Source organism: Fundulus heteroclitus, chromosome 4 (genome assembly GCF_011125445.2).
Source record: "Fundulus heteroclitus isolate FHET01 chromosome 4, MU-UCD_Fhet_4.1, whole genome shotgun sequence".
NCBI lineage: Eukaryota > Metazoa > Chordata > Actinopteri > Cyprinodontiformes > Fundulidae > Fundulus > Fundulus heteroclitus.
This window is the reverse complement of record NC_046364.1, coordinates 34499497-34520552: the sequence shown is the minus strand read 5'-3', so window position 1 is coordinate 34520552 and position 21056 is coordinate 34499497. Positions and strand designations below refer to the sequence as shown.

Genomic DNA, 21056 nt, shown 5'->3' with positions numbered 1-21056 from the left:
TATGATTTGTTTCTCTTTATTCAACCAAAGTGTTTGATTCTTGCAGGAAATGATACAAGCATCGTGCAGAATACTAAAAAGCATTGCAAAAAAGTATATATTTGTTTATTTGTGCTTTCTTGCGTTTTATTAAAATGACAAATTACTCATAAACTTTGTCAATGATTCATTAAATAATCTTTATTGGTTATAATGATTAAACCCACCTTATAATTTCCGACCAGTTTTATTGTTTTTATCAGGTATTATAATAATTTATTGTTGGTGAGGTGACAAGCTCCAAGTCTCGGAAGTTGGAAGGCCTGCTTGCCATTTCCCTAATCTGTAGCTCCACAGATTCACAATCAGATTCAAGATTGGAATCCAGCTGGGCCGCTCCCAAATACACTTATTTATTCAAGTCAGAAGAAACACGTTGGACACATTAACAGCATACTTTAGACCTAAATCGGCCATGGACACGAATAAAGTTTGATTCATACCTGCACGTCTCCCAGTTTGAATAAGGGTGAGAATAAGGGTGAATAAGGGTTTTAATGACTGCATAAAAACTACAAATTTGTAGGAATTTGTTTGTTACTGTTGCTTGTTTGTTTTTTAAAAGAGACATTGATCAAAAAATTGCATTTAATAGTGTTTAAACTAAAAATAAATCTCAAATATGTGTATGTTTGATGAGGATTGAAAGTAATATTGGCATTCATAGGCAAATGGAAAAAATTGATAAACAAGAATCTTTAAAAGACCCAAGCAGAGCAGTTTTCTTTAAAATGGCTTTAAACACATTATATATAATATATACACATAATATTTGATACTATTTGCCCTGACAATAACTCTCCACACACACAAAAATTCTGCATCCATAAAAAATTGACTTATTATATTTTTGTGTTGTTTAAAAAATTGCCAAAACTGAAGAAAAAGAAATTGCTGACTATTTACATTTTAAACGTATAAATTGATAGATCATATGTTGGCAAAGTTGATGTTGTTGGGGAGTAGTGGCCTAGTGGTTAGAGCATTGTGTTTTTGTCCTGGAGGTTCTGGGTATGACTCCCACAGACCTGCACCCTGGGTCCAGGAGCAAGACCCTCAGGCCCAGAGTGCTCCCTGTGTGCTGCACAGTGACAGCCCGCTGCTCCAAATGCAGAGGAGAAATTTAATTTCAATATATGTTGCAACAACAAAGATTATTATTATAACTGCAATGACAAAGATTTCTTCTAAATTTCTTCTGTAATCTGTGGGGATAGTGTCAAGAGGTAGATGATACACCAATACACAATGCAAATGATAATTACCTCAGCAGGTTGACTGATGTAATGGGGTAATTCAGGGAAAAGGAGCCTTGACCAAGAACTGGACTCTGCATCACACATGCACAGAACTGAACTTTATGGCCATTTCGCATCATTATTTTGCTCTGCTCACGTTGCTGAACTTTTATGATCAATTTAAATGTAAAAGTGCACAACTGAATGTTTACTGCATTTTTACACCATTATTATTTTGCACTGCCAACATTGAACTTTTCAAATTAATGCCTTTTTGCACCATTATCTTTGCACTACAAACATGGTTGAACATTCTTCTGCACACTTTTTTAAAAACTGTTTTTCTCCTGCACTGTTACATTCTTATCACTGCTGCACTTTACATTGTAATGTTATTTTAGTTCAATTGCAATCTTGCTACATTGTCGTAAGCTGTATGCAACGAAATGTCGTATATGCACTTGTCCAGTCCATCTCAGGGCAACACAAATACATTGGACAAATACCTAACAGTCATGTTTTAGAACTGTGGGAAAAAGCCAGTAGATACTGTACAGTACACGGACATCGTTTTGGCTGACATTTATGCGTTTATTATAAATTTGAATGGGTTTTAATAGTCAGACAACTTTAAGTTTTGTGGCTCTATGGCATTATCATCAGGAGCTAAATATATTTATCTTCTGTGTGTGATAAGTTTCACCTTTTGAATTTTGAATGCATGTATTATATTATTATATACTGAGATGCATCTGATTTTTATTTTTATATTATTTATTTATTTTTGTTTTGCTCCGCTTTCACGGTGGGTTCTAGCTACGTGTAATATCGCGAGAGGACAAAGAGGTTTGCGATGATGATGATCAATGATGATGTTCTTTTAGGGAAGAATTTAATTTGTTAAGATAGCCGATCATACGTTATATCTTTTTTATTTTCAAACATACTTAGTTCATCCGGGTAGTTTTACACGAACAACTTCTTAAAAGGAAACGCAGAGAGGACGCGTTTTAGTTCTTTTCTTTTCTTTTTCTTTTTTCACAATCTTTGTCCCAGAAGCCTTAGCGGCAGAGGAAGCAAAATGAAGTCGGCCATGTCGTGTTAGGAGTCACGGAACGGACGACTGTGGTTCAGGGAGAACGGCTCACTTATTTTTTGTTATGCTGACGTCAAACAACGTTTCATTTTAACACTCGACCTCACGTTGGACGATAAACATAATATTTAGAAGTAAGTGCTTTAGTTAACCCAGCGGATAAAAAATGAGCGGAGGAGGGACGCCGTACATTGGCAGCAAAATTAGCCTAATCTCCAAGGCCGAGATCCGCTATGAAGGAGTTTTATACACCATCGACACCGAAAACTCGACAGTAGCTCTTGCTAAAGGTAAGAAGACGCGCCAAAAACGGGATCGCGGCTCTGAAAAGGTCTAAATCCTGCATTTTCTGGTCATAGTTTTGTCAGTGTGCTCCACACGCAGTTGGCTAAGTTAGCTAGCTTGTCGTTAGCCGACTAATGGCTAAACTCTCTCTTTTGTTTACGTTGATCTCCACCGTTCTTTTAATCCGCCGCTCAGAGAGCAATAAAGTCAAAAGTTAGCATGTCAGTACTATGGAAGATTTTTTTTACTCGCTTGAATTATATTTGACTCTGGATTCCCATTTTTATAACCTATTTGGGTCATTGTAGTTGCATTTTATCATTCTAAAAAAATCTTATCAGTTCATCATTGTGTATTGTCAAACATGATGAATTGATAATACAATATGAACGTTAAAAAAATGTTTTTTTTGTTTGTTTAGGGTGAAGAATGTTCTAGGCTAACCTCATCCATTGTTGTTTTTTTCTGGAAGTTTAAATTGATTAGTTCTATGATGGGAAACACACTCAGAAAACACTAGCTTTAAAGAGTTGTTTTAGATTGTATGTAAGCAAAGGAGCTGTATGGCAAGACAGACGATTTAATTAAAAAAGCTTCAAAAGAAATTTGAGATGATACCAATAAATTAGGTGTACTTTGCTAAGTTATGTCTCAATTTACATAAACATCTGTTTAAAAAAAGGCTGCCTAAAATACAATATTAATCAGTAAATGTGTATAATTTTTAAAAGACATTAATTGTTTAGATTAAATATTTCTAATAATATTTTAACTGTTCCTTAGTCGGGCAGAAAGATCAAGTTTTCTACTGCAGAAAATGGAGACACACAAATGTAGTTGACATTTACAATGTACAATTGAGCGAAATTTCTTTGCAAGGCTGCAAGTAAAAACGGATGACAAAAGAGAACTGTTCTAAACGTATGTGCAATAAACCAAAGTAAAAGTATAGAATAATAGACATAAAAGAAACGGAGACTAATATATTGTGAAATTTGTGAGGAAAATAAGCATTTGATCACAGAAAAGTTAGACGACGGGTTAGAAGCAGGACCAATGTCACTGGAATGCATCGCGATTAAGAGTGGATTGGAGAAACGGGTGAAGATTAAGCTGTTGGCTGAGTCGATGCGAAAAATTTAAATGGCATATCTGACATTCCTAATTTTCTCGTCAGAAATGACTTCTTGGTCTTGTTTTTTCTACGTAGTTGAAAATAGTTTTTAACATTGTACAAACAGCAACATAGAAGTTTGCGGCACTAAAAAACATTCATCTTGAACCCATTTTCAAAGTAAGCCTAATGGGTAAAGTCTGACGTTGAGATTAAAATTCTTTGTTTATATATATGTATTTGACCCATAACTAGGTCAAATACATCTGAAAGCTTTTTTCTTTTTCTTTTTCCAGGTTTAAATGTAGCCTGCAGCCAAAACTAACATTTTTAGCTCTTTTTCACATAGTGCACCAGTTTTCCATCAGGTAAAAAAAAAAAAAAAAAAAAAATCTCACCAGCTGATAAATTAAAAACAGTTGTTTGGGACTGACAATTTATTTATTTATTTATTTTCTATGGTCTAATGGTTTTTAACAGGAAGTGAATAAAAGGACAACGGGTTGTATTCTTGGATATGTTTGTCGTGACTTGGGATTCTTAAAACTTCAAACCCGCCTTTGTGCGTTAGAAGGACCTTATAGATGGTAATCTAAAGTGTAATCTCCAACCAAGCGGCTGGAGTGCGAATGGAAGCGACAGAATCACTGGCGGTAACACATGTTTCGATTTATTTCCTGACAGTTCGCTCTTTTGGCACTGAAGACCGGCCCACAGACCGGCCGATACCGCCTCGGGATGAAGTGTTTGAGTACATCATCTTCAGAGGAAGCGATATAAAAGATTTAACAGTTTGTGAGCCGCCCAAAGCCACTAGCACTCTGCCTCAGGACCCTGCCATAGTTCAAGTAAGTTTGTTTATTTGTAAAAAGACTGTTTAATATGTTGTTTTCTTGGGTTTTTTTGTGTATTCCCTTGGCCATGTTGACCCCATAGGTCCTGAGAAAAAAAAAAAAAAAACCTCCCCCGGGCCTCAAATCTGTGTCCTATATATTGCTGCTGTCTGACAGAAACCTTGCATCATTCTCCACAAATGCAACAGTTCAGGATATTAAAAAGAAAACATTGCTTCAAAATGTAAATTCATGCCGTTTGGTCGAAGTCACCTGCTCTTGTTTGTCACTGTAAATGCATCAGTGAAAGCCCAGACACGCAAATCTTTGTCAGAGTATGTGTTTTCACTCACTAAGATCATGGCTCAAGCTAGACTTTGTTGTTTGTACTCCTCCCATAACTCGTGGGACAGAGGGGAGCGTGGCCAGGACCAAAACGCTGACCAATCCCTGCCCTTCGCACCAAAGGGCAGGGATTGGTCAGAGTTTTTACAGGCCTGCAGCTCTCACTGAGGTCTAACTTTTGAAAACATAATGTATTGACTACTCTCACGATGAAGGGGCAATTTCACCCAGTATAAGGTGTAAATTTTTTCTGATCATTATTACCACCTATAGCTTTAAAGGAGCATTGCACAAGTTTAAAGGTTAAATGTTTTTTTTTTTTTTTTATTCCCATACATGCCCTTACAATTGCTGACGTGTAAAACGACTTTTGCTCTATTTACCGCAGTTGCCTCTCTAGGGTCCATCCGTCAGTTCATGAGTAATTCGGGGTAAATTCCCTGAGCGTGGGTGTGACGCGCTCTCGTTCACCTGGCTACTTTGCTGAGTTTCTGTTGTAATCGATGCATTAACGAGAAAACATGGACTAAGTTAAATATTTAGACTTAAATTATAACTTTCTTGCCTCAGCAGACATTATGCCTCTAAACAAAAGACCATCGCAGCAGCAGATGCTTTTCCTTTTCTCCCATGTGCGTGCACAACACCGGGGTTCTCGCCAGCGCATTTCTGCATAATGGACCGTTACGCCGAAAGTTATCCGTTACGCTGAAATTAGACACAGATGTTTCAGAGCAATCTAGCGAGCGCTAGCTTTTAATAACGAGCGCTAGCTTTTAATAACGAGCGCTAGCTGATAATAGTGAGCGCTAGCTGATAATAGCTAGCACTAGCTTTTATTAGCGAGCGCTAGCTCTTGATAGCGAGCGCTAGCTCTTGATAGCGAGCGCTAGCTTTTTATTAGCGAGCGCAGGCTTTTATTAGCTCAACGAACAGCCCCTTTGGAGCTGCACTACGCAACCCTCCGCTTTGGCAAGTCAACTAGAAAAGTAGCAGCCCGAGACACTGGCACGCCTGCGCCACCAGCCATTCACTGTTACGTTGGGGGGGGGGGGGGAATCCTGGTGAAGACCCTGAACACTGCTGTTATTTCAACTTGTTGCCAGAGGGGACAGACGTCTGCAAATATTCTGGAACTTGCACTTTTACAGTGATTTAAACACATTTAACTCTTGAATATGGGCATAATCTTATAAAAAACATTCTAAACATCGACGTTGATCGTGTTAAAATTTTGTATAATCTTTCTTTTCAAACACTGTCTGTGCCTGCTTAACACTTATACTACTTTATTTAAAAAAAAGTCCTACCATCTCTCCAGGAAGTTATAAACTTTATGTTTTAGCAAAATAGTCGAAGAATTTTCACAAAGTAAAATGGCTTCTTTGTTTACTGCTGGCTGAAGAAAAAAAAAAAGTCATAACTATTTTTTGTGATTGAAACGTACCAAAAACGTACAGAATTGTGACTTTGAGACCCGAAAACGTACAGAACCAGGTTTTTTTTTTTTTGGCGTAACGGTCAATGTACCACTTACTGTTACATCTGTGACGCACAGAGCGGGTTTTCGCCACCGCGTTCTGACTGTTGTCATTATTACACTGAAATTAGACGGCCATTTTAATGAGTGTAACAGTATGTTCATGTTGACAATTTACAATGTCTTTTTTTTTTTTTTTTAGTCGTCTATTGGATCCAGCAGTGCAGCATCGGCACCATCATTCCAGTCTGCTGGTTCCTATGCCCCATGGAGGGCTCCTGCTCCATCCTACAGCCAGTTTGGCGTTACGCCCATCGGATCGCAGCAGTTTGGTTCTTCTGGAGGTAAGTCAGAGTCTCGGTTCAAAGCAAGAGTCCATGCAGTTAAAAACGTGTTGCTGGGGTGCATTATAAAAATGAGGGAAATGTTTGCTTGTGTTATAGAAGACGTGTCTTTACTTTTTTACATTTTTTTAAATATAATTCAAGCGAGTTCCTGCAAATCTCAGTTTTAGAGAAAATGTTTGCCGTTTTCGTTTCATCAGATCACTCTAACGACGACTGATGCAGACATGAAGCAACGCTCCATTTTTATACTTTTTGTTCAAAGTTAAAGAATGTTCCACAGTTTCACACACTAAGGTTGAATAGTTGTCCTGCCATCGCAAGGTTGTGGGTTCGATTCCAGCTTCTTGATATGTTGATGGTCAAGGCGCTTAACATCACGTTGCCTGCTGTGAGTGTGATTGACTGAATTTGGCTCTAGTGTAAAGCACTTTGAGTCATGACTAGAAAACAGTGTTTAATTGCAGTTAATTTATCATATTCCATATTTGAGAACAAATTTGAAAAAGTGTTAAATGTATTCTGACTTGTAACCCTTAATTTCAACATATTTTTTCTAGCCATTTAAGTCTGGCGGTACATCCTGTAGGTTAAACTGGCCCTTTCATGAATTCACCATTTAAAAATAAAAAAAAACATTTTAACAAAGGAAGCAAACTTATAAGACAGAATTACAACAGATCAGCAATCTGAATGAAAAGCTGCCGCCTCAGTGACATATTTAGTTTTTGTTTATTTAACATACTTTTGTCACCATATTGTCCGATATTTAGCAGCAAATCAAAAGAACAACAGCTTTTAAACTTAAAGCACCCTTCCGCTTTGATGTTATTTTTTTTCCCTTTGCTCTGCAGGACGTGCCAGTCCTCCGCGGGACTCTTTGGCAAAAAGTGCCCCGGTGGAGCAGTCGGTACAGGCGCCCCCGTCAGCCGGCCCTGGTCAGCCTGCAGCCGCGACTCAGAGGAGTCAGACAGGAGTGACGGCCAAAGCCACCGGCTCCACCGCTGGCACCCAGAAACCCCCCGACCTCCTGGAGCAGAAAAAAGGTGAGCTTCATATAAAGTTGGCATACGGTACCTGATACCAATGCATGCTGGAGAAAAGCACACAATCAGATTAAAGGTTCCCTGTAGAGTTACCAAAGGTGCTTCTGTTTGCTTAAAGCCGTAACAAAAAGAGTCTTTTTAGGCTTTCCCACCTAATTGATTACATACAAAAACATTCCTGTCCCTTTAAACAATTTGTGGGGCTTCTGATTACTGAACACCCAACATTTATGTTAAAAGTAGACAAAACATGTGGCCGTATTTTAACGCGACACCTCATTAAACCGCCCATTATTGTCCCGGTATGGCTCCGTCTACAGACAATGCAAAGAAATGAGCCAGAGGAGAGTTGTGAACTTCCACAGGCCTGGTTCATCCTTGTGTAGAAGTTGCAGATCGCTGAAGGTGTTTGGTTTATCTGATCAAACAGCTTTTATGTAATAGTTATTAGAAACCCCTTAGGAATGTCCATACCGTCCAGGAAGGAGGTGTTCTTTGTGTCCAAGAGATTGTTTATGGTGTGAACGTGAGGACCAACCCCAGAATAAAAGCAACGAGCAGGCTGTGAAACAGATCCTGTTCTGACATGTTCTGAAACGTCACTCAGACGAAGAAGCCAGTACTCCAAATGCTGCATAAAAAAGTAGAAACTAGTGTTGCGCTGATGCCATTTTTTTTGGCCCTGTTACCGATACCTGGCTGTGCAGTATTGGCCGATACCGAAACCATACCATCTGTTTGAAATTGATGTGTGTCTGTGTGTGTATATGAAGAACTGCATACTACTTAGGGTAGTAGAACTTTTTATTGCCTACCTGGAATGGGTGACAATAGTTGAATAAAATTTTGGCTCTCAAAGGCCAAAATAGTGCTACATTCGTGAAATTATAACATGTATAACAGTAGTGCAACAGTAAGACAGTAAAATTACATTAATAATTGAATAATCTAATTTAAATCCTGAGTTTTGGCTCTCAAATGCCAAAATAGTGCAACTTTCATGAACTTATATAACATGTATAATACTAGTTGAGAGAGAAGGCTGCGTTCAAGTGACATACAAACATCAAAATGGTATCGGTGCCCGATTAGTTGGTACTCGCCGATACCGATACCACCATTTTAGTGCTGGATCTGGGCCCCGTCTGATACTGGTATCGTGCAACACTAATAAAAAAAACAGATTAAAGTTGGCATACAACCTTAATTCTCAGCCTCGTTAGGAAATTTGTGGCAGAGCTGATGAGGACTCAGATTTATTTTTGTCACATTCATGGCTGCGTTCACTGAAAAGCCTCTGAATTTCTTCTTATTCAGCTCCTGACGTTCCGAAGACATCCCAGCCAGATCATGAACAGGGTGCTGTTGAAAATCGCGATCCCAACAGGCGTCAGATTAGTAAGTAACAAAGTTTTGCTTTTTCATCAAGAACATGCTCGGGAAAAATCAGGGTTTTTTTTCCCCTCTCTATTCTATTATTAATATGGCTTTTTAGATATTGCTGAGCTCTGAAAATTGGTGATAAAGTCCCAACGTTCACCTTTTCTTGTCAATGTTGCACTGTATTCTGAATTAGTTTTCTCCCTGTGTTAGCCGGTGTTCAGTCTAACCGCCGAGGCCGGGGAAGAGGAAACCGCAGCAGGGGCAGAGTGAACATGCGCAAAGATGGCACCATGAAGTTTGATGAGGACTTTGACTTTGAAACTGCCAACGCCCAGTTTCACAAGGATGAGATTGACAAAGAGTTTCAAAACAAGCTGAAACTAAAAGGTAACATTTTAGCACAAATTTGCAGATGTAGTTTCAGGAAGTCTGTATGGCTGCAGCCTTACTTGGACCCAGGTGCAGTTTCTAGGGTAGAGAGTTTTTACATTGCTGCTGTCTGGTTAGTACAACCCTGGATGATTACTTAAACAAGAACCCTTCTGTATCGCCCACACACTAAAGTTTTACAAATAATTAAAGAATTTAAGCACTTCTAAACTTGATAGTGAAAACATCAGAATTGCTAAAAGTAGCAAACCAAATAATTTTACCACCTAATTTACCAAATGCAAAGCTCTTAAAAAATGTTTTTTTTTTTTTTTTTTGATGGACATAAGTTTTCTTCTTGAATCATATTCATCCACCTAGATCAGGGATGTAAAACTCATTTCTATATAGGGCCACTTTGGCCTCATGAAGTCATTAAAAGGGCCAGTTGCACGTGTATAGACGATACTTTTCATTTCATAATTTCATTCCAGTTCACATAGAAGTATAAAAAACGCACAGTAACATAAAAGTAGCAACCTTAGGCCCAGTTTATACAGCTTATCTGCAAAAAGAAGTTGATATTGGGGTGAGTTACACTTACAGGAGGCACAGTTTTAGACACTTTATACACTTTAAAAGGATATATGCCTCTACTTTATGACATGAAGTGCCTTTTTTTTTGTCTCTTGAGGGCCGGATATTTTACTTTGACGGGCTGGATTCGGCCCGCGGGCCTTGAGTTTGACACCTGTGACCTAGATGCTTGTCTAGAGTCTTAAAGTAACTATTTTATTCAATTAAATTTTATTTATATAGCGCCAATTCACAACACATGTCATCTCAAGACACTTTACAAAGTCAAATCCAATCAAATCAGACATATTGGTCAAAAAGTTTCCTATCTAAGGAAACCCAGCAGATTGCATCGAGTCTTGACAAGCAGCATTCACTCCTGAAAGAGCGTAGAGCCACAGGGAGAGTCGTCTGCATTGTCGATGGCTTTGCAGCAATCCCTCATACTGAGCATGCATGAAGCAACAGTAGAGAGGAAAACTCCCCTATAACAGGAAGAAACCTCCAGCAGAACCGGGCTCAGTGTGAACGGTCATCTGCCTCGACCGACTGGAGGTTAGAGAAGACAGAGCAGAGACACAAAAGCACATCAGCAGACACTGACCTAGGAATCCTTTCTATGGTATTTGTAATAGTGGATGATCTGCCTCCCCTGAATGGTGTCACAGCTAAAAGAACGCCAGACCAGGTGTTCCTACTATGAAGAGAAAAAAGACAGAGCAAAAAGTTAAAAGGTGAAATAACAACAAACAATGCAAACTGGAGAACAGTAGGAGAACTCAGCAGAGTGAGAAAAATAGACCCTATATCCTCCAGCTGCCTACGCCTATAGCAGCATAACTATAGAGGTAGTTCAGGGTAACCTAAGCCACTCTAACTATAAGCTTTGTCAAAAAGAAAAGTTTTAAGTCTAATCTTAAAAGTTGACAGGGTGTCTGCCAAGTATTGCATTTTTGAAGAGAACCTGTCTGTGTGTTTATCTGACAGCTGACCCGTTCTCTAGCACAGGGTTTTACATGCGACCTACCAAACAGCAAGCTTACATAGCAGCATTATTACAGCTCTTATAAACGCACCTTCCTGTCGCCTACTTGTTAAAGAAAAAATGTCTGCCACTAAATAAGCAGAAAAAACTGCTGATCTGCTAAATTGTTCCCTAGTTTTCAGGTTTTCCCTTAATTTAAAGGTTAACTCCCATGATCCTCTCTGTCTCCTTTTGAGATGAAACACTGAGAACAATAAAAAAAAAAAAAAAAAACGCAGTCTCAAAGAGTTGTTTCCAATTTCTTCCACCAAACAGATGACAAACCTGACAAGGCGCTCAATGGAGAGGAAACTGCTGACTCAGAGCATCCAGCCAACGAGGGCGCCGCCGAGGAAGAGGAGGCTGCGATAAACACGTGTTACTACGACAAGACCAAGTCGTTCTTTGATAACCTGTCCAGTGAGGACCCAAGGTACTACAGCGCTCACACAGCTCCATGTTTTCTTCTTGTCCTCACGTCAGACTTTGTGGTGGTGGGAGGTGTAGTTGTTCAGCATTCATCTTGTAGACACATGTTGGCTGCTAGTTCTTGTCATTGACGATTCACTGAGCAAGGTTTAACGGTATCTTCATAAAATACTCGGCATGTATTTCACATCTCTGCTTCCACTGAAAGACTTTTTTGTTTTTATCTCTTCAAGTAAAACGGGCCACGGCGGATTTCCAAAGTAAGTCAAATATTCTCTTAAGCTCCACATTTATAAATAAAACATGGGTAACGGTCAAATCTCAGTGGTTGGGTGTTTAATCACTCTTTAGATTGACCATATATCTCATTTAATGTTACCACATTTTAATTGTTTTAGAGGGAAACAGGACTTCCCTGTTACCCAGTTGTCTCTCCACATTGTGTGTTTTCTGCTGCGTTGGTTAGTAACGCAGTAAGAGTGTGCTGACTTTGTCTGTTTTTTGTGTGTGTGTGTGTGTGTGTGTGTGCGTTAGGGAGCGCCGGTCAACCTGGGCAGAGGAGAGGCGAATGAACGCCGAGACTTTCGGCATCCCTCTCCGGCACCACCGTGGAAGAGGAGGTTTCCGTGGGCGGGGCTTCATGGGGTCCCGCGGAGGCCGGGGGCGGCCGTCAAGCAGAGGGTTTTTCGGGCCGCCCCGGGGGGCCCCGCCTGGCTTCAGGGGCGGTTTCAGAGGTGGCAGAGGAGGCCGGGATTTCTCTGATTTTGAATACAGGGTAAATCTCATAAACGCACAGTCGTTACTGTATTATTACGGTTTTATCCTGTAATGGGTTATACAGCAGGGTTACTGCAGGCTCTTAAAAGGTTTAACTAGTCTCAATTTTAGTCCTTAAAGCTGCACTCGATGACTTTTGTATTATGTATTTTTTTATTTTATTTTATTTTTTTTACACATTTGTTAAAATGGTCACTTTGTCTTGACAGTAAAATCTGAGAGAGTCCGTGGAAAAAAGATAAATCTCTCAGTGGTCTTACTGCCATTTGCAGAAATACGCTCCCAGTCAGAAACAACCAATCAGAGCCAGGAGGAATGCCAGCCTCTGATTGGTTGGTTGTGGTGTCAATCACTACCCCTACACAGCGCTACTATCGTTCAAGCTTAAGATTGGGCCGGTGGGCTGCAGCTGTGAGGAGTAATGGTGGAGAAACAACCAGATTTACATAAATGTAAACATTTATGTTGCGGCACCGCAAGGAACCCAGATAATTACAAATCAATGTGTCATCTCACATCAGTTGCGGGTCCGGTTACTGAGGCGGTGCGACGCTCTAAAACAAATTTTCAGCAAGAAAGAAGTTTGACTGGACTTCTTTCAGCGGTTACCAGATCAAGCTCCTGAATTTCATGAGCTAAACAGGAAACGTCAGGCGCTAGACAGGATAAAGCTCTGGTGAATTTCAGAATAAAATCACTGCACCAATTTAACTAGCTTGACTAGTGTAAACAGTCTTGTAATTTAAAATCTCCATATTACACATTAAAAATCGGAAATTAATTTTAAATATGCCAAACATTTATACTTTGGTCAGTTTCTTAATTTGCTTTTCTTGTAGGAATTTATTTGGACCGCTAAACAAAGGGGTCTTTTTTTATTATTATTATCATTATTATTATTATTATTATTATTTTATTTTATTTTTATTTTTATTTTATTTTTTTTTTTTTTTGCTTAAACATAGAATCAAGCAGGAGAACAGAGTCTATAGAAGTGAAAAGTGATAATCCTGAAGTCCAAGCTTTTTTTTTTTTTATTTACTATTAAAGTAAATTTGACCAGTTCTGGCTTGAAATCGGAGAAGTTAATGTTTGGTTAAAATTCACTGTCTGTTGTTAACCAAGATTCAAATGGGGCACAAAAAGCTCAGGACTCGGGTGCCCAATGTTAAATTACACTTCTATCTAAATATGGTTTCTAAAATTATAAAGTTGAGCTGTTTTTTTTTTTTTTTTTTGTTTTTTTTTAATGTAGAGCTTAAACCCAAATATTCTGCTCTTTAAAACGTTTGACTTAGCAAAACTATTTCCGATTCCTGAATCTCCATTATTTTCCTCTCTCTTCCAGAAGGACAACAAGGTGGCCGCGTAGTGCATCAGCGACGGATCCACAGAGAATTGTAGCCACTTGTCATGAAATTATGTCCGTTGTTGAAATTTCCTGTGGTCTGTACATTTGACAGAAAGAATGAAGACATTATCTGGACATCAGCACCTCTGTGGACTGTTTGACATCAGGGGACGATTGGTCCCGCTCCCTTCTCTCAACACCGAGACTTTTATAGTTTTCCTTCCTCCAGAAGTTTTGTTGAAAAAAAAAAAGAACAGATCACATGTAAATACAAAGCTTTGGAGTAATCGCGTACTTTTGCAGCAGTCGAATTCCTTTCTTATTAAAGCTGTCTTTGATATTAGGAGCCGTACGCGCTCTCAAACTGTGAGCAGATCACGGTCGACGTGATCCATAGCTTTATTCTTTTCCTTTCACACCTTTTTTGATATTTTTCGGCACCAAATCTGTCACCGCTGCCTGTTGCACCGTGCGTTTTTTGTTTTTTTTTTTCTGCTCAGTTAGGTTGCCATGTGTTCAGTGTTTTTACTTCTTTGATAGTGTTTTTTTTTCCCTTCTTCTTTTAACAAGTAGTGAGGCTAAAAGAATAAATCAGAGCTGTTAATTTGTAAAGAATGAATGTAAGACTAGCTCAAAGCAGCTAACATTTTTCCCCATTGACTTGAGTTCTGTGTTTTGCTTTGTTGGGTCGGACTTGAGCCGTCGGGCCGTACGATGAGACTGAGGGCTGTCAAACGCCGCCATCCACGTTCTTTGGCTTGGTGTGCGTCGCAAAGCTTCAGCTGTGCAGGGATTTTATTTGAGTGCAGCTTTTCTGGGACTGGCTGTGTTTACATAGTCGAGGACGCAAGTCGAGGAATATTTTTTATTTGTGTAGATGAAGAAAATTGTTTTTAATAATTACAGGGGGTTAGCGAAAGACACTTAAAACAAGTCCTAATAACCTAAATTTGCTGTTTTGCCAAAAAAAAAACACCAACAACTTTGCAATAGAAGAATCGTCATTTATATTGTACGCTCTTTTGATTTCAGTACTTTTCTTTTTTTTTAAAGGCGTCCCCTTGGGTTCTGTCTCGTCATTATATCAACAGGCAGCAAATTCCCGGCGCTAGATGAAGCACTTGTGTTACAGAAGTTGTTTACTCAAGGTGGGGGAAACGTCAGAAACAAACTCAAACTGTATTTTCTGATCAGTTGTAGCTCCATTTGTTGCGTTGTCTGTGTGATCGTTCTCAGGAGTGAATTTATTTTTTTACCGACTCGTTAAAGGGACAAAAGCTGGATGCGTTGCCAGTGTTTTCCAAGGAGGTTCTCGTTCATTTTTAAATCCAATCCTCAGACTTTTTTAGGGAGTGCCTTGAGCATGGCGGTATGTTTCCCTTCTCCCCGTATTTCTCCCTTTAAATTAAATGTTACATTTTTGACAGAAGCACTGCTAGCACTACAAGGTGAAAATAAAAGTGGTTAAGATTGGCAGCGCAGGAAAAGTCTTAAAAAGGTTATCGCACAAAACGGCTGGTGAATGCACGATAGCCTGTGGATTTAATGCTTTATATTGGCTTAACAGCAACCAGTAAGATTTCATTGATCTATTAAGAACTGACATTTTTCATGTTTGCTACTCCTTCCAGTCACTGGAATCGTTTTCTTGGGAGATCATTAAAATTGAGTTTTTACGAGAACAATTACAATAAAGAGTTGTACAATTGACGTGTCCAGGACGTCTGTTTTATTCGGTGTAAATGTGCGTGTATATGGCTTCTGTCTGTTGCCCTGGTTTCCTCTCTTGGGTTGTATCCTGCTTCTTTCCAGTTGTCTAAATTCAGGAAATTACTATTTATTCAGGGTAATCTGAATAATGCATGTTTCTCTGGGGGCCTATGTCCGTTTGTCTGGGCCAAGAGGCGGCCTATCACAGGGCAGCACAGTAATACGTAAGGGCAATTAAGAGAAATCTATTGGCAGTCATGTTTCTCCACTGGGAGGAAGCTGGAGTACCCAAATGCCACACTGGAAGACCCTAGGCTGGGATTTGAACCCAGAACCTTCTTCCTTGCAACCATGCTGCCATCCCTGAATCCCAAACACAGTCCAAGTTTGGGTTTCTTCTCAGCTCTTGGTTTTCTCTGGACAGGTGTTGGATGTTAAATCCATTTCAGGTTATATATTAAATCATTTTCTTCCCGTATTCTAACAATGAGCCTGGCTGCTGTTCTCCATGAATAATCGTTGCTCACTAGATAGCATGTATCTGGCTGGTTAACCTTCACACCTTCCACATTCCTACTTTACCTTCTCTGGTAAACCTGCTCATACGGTTAAAGAAAACGTGCGTACTATTTGGGAACAAGAAGTAAAAAATGGCTTTTAGTATTTCATGCCTTATTAAATTACCGTGTTACTGTATTTTTATACATAAATTGTGGCATTTCAGAACGCTGTGTTTCTCCCCTCAAAACATCAGCTGACAAGTTGGTATTTATTTACCCTATTATTCTTTTGACACAACTCTACTAAACGAATCAAAAGCAAGCAGTACGCTGTTTAAAATTTCCTTTTTTGTAAGTAGAGTAGGTCAGCTTTAAATACATCCTCTGAAGATATAGGGTTTATATTTTATACGCCTTGTAAATCTTTAGTTGGCCCCACTGGGGGAAATTAAATGTTGATGGGAAGCTGCGTTTGTCCTTCAACTGTCCAGCAGGGGGCGAGAATGCGGCGCCGTCAACTACACAGACACCATTTAATTAAAGAGACGAAGAAGACCAAAAAAAAATGCGCGACCGTGGGACGTAAACAACATCCAAGGAGGATTTTTCAGACATGTCGATCGTGTTTGTCCCAAAGAAGCTACGCGGGAAGGCAAAAGTCAACCAGGAAACGATACAGAGGGTAAAAAAACTGTTCGGCAACATTGACGAAGCTAATAAAACATCGGCTGCTAGCATTGAAGGCTGTCGGCTAATGCTAAAAACAGCTTTAGCTGACGGCCAGTAAATGTTTTTGTTTTGTTTGCGGTAGCTTCTAGATGAAAACGATCAGCTGGTCAGATGCATCACAGAGTACATGCAGAAAGGACGCGCCGTGGAGTGTGTGCAGTGAGTTAAAACCTTGATTCTACACTTTGATCAATTACTGACTGCTTGCTGCCGGACTACCTTCGGTCCACGCTGGTTTAGGGTCTAAAGGCTCCAACCGGGTCGTTATATGAGGATTTGATTGAGCCAAAGGGCTGCTCTGCTTTATTTACCCACACCAGACCGCCTTAGATCCCTTCAGATTTCTAATGTGTTGCTCAAACTTTAAACTGGATTGTTTTACACCAGTAAATTCTAAGGTTTGTGGAACTTTTTTTTAGGGGTTTTATGGGCATTGGGCCTGATTTCATGGGGCTCTGGTTAAAAACTACAACTGTAGCAGGATAATGTCAGGTTAAAGATAACACAGCTTGTGATTTGCAAAATATTTATTCCTTTTAGATAAGACATCATATGCCCATTCCTATTTCTTTTTGTATTTCTATTCTTATTTTTCTCTCTCTTTGATTTACTGTATATAACTGATGCACCTTTCCTACTTTTGCACCTTCTCTTATGACCTGATGTGGCAAGTGAATTTCTCCAATGAGAGATCAATAAAGCCTATCTTATCTTTTCTTTTGTGAAATACAAAATGGCAAATTTTAGGACTTTTAGAGTATTAGACCCAACATCTAGTTGCCACGAATGGTTGGATGACATTCCAGACAAAAGCAGGCATTTGTTTACAAAACTGTTTCCTGTGATGTCATGTGCAGTAATCCTGCTCTGGGTTGTCTTGGTGATGTAGTTTTTAAGGAGCCTTTATTAGATGGTCTGATACCCAGAACGCCCTAAAACCAGCCTCTTTTTTTTTGTGTGTGTGTGTGTGTGCGTTTTCACAAATCACAAAGTTCAGTAGAATCTGTAATTGGTGCAAAAAAAACAATCCAGTTCAAGTTTTGAGCTTTTTAGGCAAGTTACATTTTGAACTATAACAGGTTAAAGGTTGCCTTGAGTTGGTAAATGAAGCAAAAATAGGCCTTTATTCTCGCATTGGATGCCAACTTCAGCATCAAGGTTCTAAATTGTAGAGTAATGCTTTCTGGATAGTGTAGTTCATAAACTGGAAGTGTTCTCGAGCCAAAAAAATTAAATAAAAAAGCCTTAAAATTGCAATCTGGAGATTTCAAAAATTAAAAAGTTACTGTTTATGGAATCTGTTATTACTGTGTAAATCATCCCTGTCGAGGTCTGACTCGTCAATAGTACATTTTTTTGTATTTTTTTTTAAGATGGAGCCCATCTGTCTGATAAACCTTTACAATTTCAAGTAATTGAAAAAAGGTTTCCCAAATCAGAACCTGTTTTTATAAGGATGCCAAACCCTGTTTGATGTGGTGGTGGTGGTGTGTGTGGGTGGGGGACAAAAGATTTAATGCCTTAAAACTTGCAAAGGGTATAAAATGATGCATTTAAGCTTGATCCCTCCAAGCGCCATTGCTGTTGAACCGGAGCAGATGGAAGGCAGTCGTCAGATTCAGTCAAAGCCCTTTGACTTCAGCACTGTTTGTTTTCCACGGCAAACAGGTACCAACAGATTCTGCACCGCAACATCGTCTATCTGGCGACCATAGCCGACGCCAGCCCTGATGACGCACCGCCCATCACCAACGTAAGGAGGAGAAACACAGCGCTTATTAAAAGTGAGCCGGCGGGGCCAAGTGTAATCCCTGACTCTGCTCTTTGTTCCCAGTGTTCATCCAGCAACGCCTCGGCGCCGGCTCTGAACGGACACGAGGGGACGCGGTGACTGTGGGGGGAGAGTTTTAACATTGGAGGATTTTTTTTTTTATGACGATATAAAATCACTTTATCCATTCCAGCTGCACGGTTGCATTAAACCGATGCCGTATGCATGAATTGTACTTGGTCATTTCAGTGGAATGTACAATAAAACTAAGTTTTCAGATGTGTGAATTTTAATATAGGATGATAAAAAGTGAATTTTAGCGTATAAGAACAACGATTTGCATTGCGAATTGCTAATTATTTTTATTCTTTTTTTTTTTTTTGCATTGCTGGTACACTTGGGGGGGAAAAAAAAAAAGTCAGTTGCCAGCTCAAAAGAACAATAAGCAACATAAAGCCAAGCAGTCCCCCTTCATCTCTTTTTTTTTTCCAGGGCAAAATGTTTTTATTATTTTTCTCCACCTTTTTGTAGAAGCCACTAGGTAAACCATTTGTACACAGCTGAGAAGCTAACAGTTACAGTCCAAGGTCTGTAATGATATCTTTAAAAAAAAAAAGAAAAAAAAAAGGCTGCAACAGTTAGGGAGAGAACACAGACAAAAAGCAACAAACCCTATATCTTGATTGTGCAAAGCACATTAACTATAAAAAGATATATATATTTATATGTATATACAACAAACGATTCTCTGTAAACATGTTAAGTATGTTAGTTATCTGAAAACATGGTGTCATTTCATAAATACAGGCAACATTGGCATCCGCAAACATCACAAAAAGAACATTCTGGGCTTTCAAACGCAGCCCCCTGCCATGAAACCGAAAGGAACGAGGGCTGGAAAGGAAAAACGTAACCCCTCTTCACTCCACGTTTTAGTGTTTAGCATGGAATATTTGGTAACCTTTGGAGATCAATGGTGACTGTAGGAAAGAAATGTGCTTTTTCACATACAGGGAGGTGGAAAATAACCTTTATGTCAATGTCTAAAATACTAACATACAGTTTGTGGTATAACATGTCATACAAAAATAAGATTAATACTGTCAATACTTGTACACAAAAATATCTCAAAAAAGGAAAACATTAGGTTTATGGGAATTAGTGTTGATTTATTTTGATTTTCTATTAATTTCCGAGCAAAACAAAAGAAAATAAACAAAAGAAAAAGAAAAAAAAAGGAGCCAATTAGAGAGGAGGAAATGAACTTCATGTTTGTCAGTAATCTCAGCACCATTCGTCCTCTGAACAACGCTTTGGTTGGAAAATAATTTGCAAGTGCTATCAATACCAACATGGCACATAGATCCAGCTAGAACTGTGGTCAGCTGCTGTAAAAGTAGTGTGTCTTCTCTCAAATTTACGCCTCCGCAGTGGCTTACCTTTATTTATGCTGAGCCTGCTCAAAGCCTCTCGATAAAAAGAACTAAATATTTATATTTCAACTTCGGTATTTTACAAGCTATAAAACAGTAGATGCTAGCTGTACTCTGAGTCGTCTTGCATGAGATTTGGCAGTTCCAGCTATGTAGACACAGTATACTTATTATGGGCAGAAACGGGAGCATTCCAGGCCCTTTGCCCTCTCGTAATCCCCCCCACCCCACCCCCCCCTCCCCTTTTAGCCCCACGCACGCAGCTGCAGAAGCAAGTGGGCGACGGCCGTGCGCGTCTCCAGCTCTTGTCTGAGGACAGAGAAACAAGCGCTCGGCCGGCTGCTGCCAGAACGACACATGCACCGCTCAAAGTAAAAAAAAAAAAAAGGTGGCAGGTCGGGGGAAAAACATCAAAACACGTCTGTTTCTTCTAATGTGGAGATGTTTTGACATGGAAAAATATAAATACAAAAAAAAAAAAAACGTTGAGCCAGTGTGTGGACTTAACGTCGCCTCGCAGGCTTACACGTCTTCAAATTCAGCGGGTGTGGAGTGTGACGACCGCGGCTGCAGGTCCTCTGTGGCTCGAGCCGTCAGTACTGGTGAAGGTAGGAGGGCCGGTGCTCGTGTTTGACGGGGAAGGATTTGAAGCCCTTGGTCATGGGTTTGTGTTGCTGCTGCTGCTGCTGCTGCTGCTGCTGCTGCTGGGTGAAGGGAAAACCGGAGGAGATCCCGGAGGAGGGGGAGCAGTCGCTGGCGTTGGACCACACGGGGGACTGCAGCATCTGAATGGAGTCGCTCCACTGGGAGGAAGGAGGCAGGTTCATCTGGTACAAGGAAGAGCTGGGATTGGGCATGGTGTGGGTGTGGGCGTGGCCGTGGGCGGCGTGCTGCCACGGCGCCTTCGGGGGCCACGTTTTAGTCTTGCTGTCCTGCGGCGCGAAAGAGTGGGCGGAAAAATTACGAATTGAGCAACAGCAACGAGCACAAAAGGTTCTCGTCGCTTTCAAAAGGGGAACGGAGAAGAGATTTTGGTTATCCCCGTTACCTGGTTATCGTCGCTGATGTGGTGTAGAGGCGGTGATGGCAGGGTGCACGCCTCCGGCTCCCCGCAGCTGTGTTTCCTACAGGCACACAAAGACGGCATCAGACATTTGAGTGGAAGTTCAATTCAAAAGCGCATC

At 40.0% G+C, this 21056-nt stretch overlaps 3 protein-coding genes across 3 annotated transcripts in view; 2 read left to right on the top strand and 1 right to left on the bottom strand.

The window, feature by feature from the left end:
• The first annotated feature begins 2122 nt into the window (after window positions 1–2122).
• lsm14ab (LSM14A mRNA processing body assembly factor b) lies at window positions 2123–15439 on the top strand. The gene is made up of 10 exons (XM_012855080.3): window positions 2123–2663; window positions 4457–4620; window positions 6633–6774; window positions 7629–7820; window positions 9138–9218; window positions 9414–9590; window positions 11449–11605; window positions 11835–11861; window positions 12136–12376; window positions 13727–15439. Exons 1-10 carry the CDS (start codon window positions 2540–2542, stop codon window positions 13748–13750), a joined length of 1329 nt encoding a protein of 442 aa, XP_012710534.2. The 5' UTR covers window positions 2123–2539; the 3' UTR covers window positions 13751–15439.
• Window positions 15440–16472: 1033 nt separating this feature from the next.
• Window positions 16473–18718, top strand: ss18l2 (ss18, like 2). The gene is made up of 4 exons (XM_012855082.3): window positions 16473–16621; window positions 16751–16827; window positions 18337–18421; window positions 18503–18718. The coding sequence occupies exons 1-4, from the start codon at window positions 16553–16555 to the stop codon at window positions 18557–18559; spliced, it is 288 nt and encodes a 95-aa protein (XP_012710536.1). The 5' UTR covers window positions 16473–16552; the 3' UTR covers window positions 18560–18718.
• Window positions 18719–20103: 1385 nt separating this feature from the next.
• garre1 (granule associated Rac and RHOG effector 1) overlaps window positions 20104–21056 on the bottom strand; it is a 41072-nt gene continuing 40119 nt past the window's right edge. The window contains exons 13-14 of the mRNA XM_012855081.3: window positions 20921–20996; window positions 20104–20804 (exon numbers count right to left, since the gene is read on the bottom strand). Of these exons, the coding sequence (XP_012710535.2) occupies window positions 20466–20804; window positions 20921–20996 (415 nt within the window). The 3' untranslated portion in view covers window positions 20104–20465. The remainder of the gene's footprint in view (window positions 20805–20920; window positions 20997–21056) is intronic.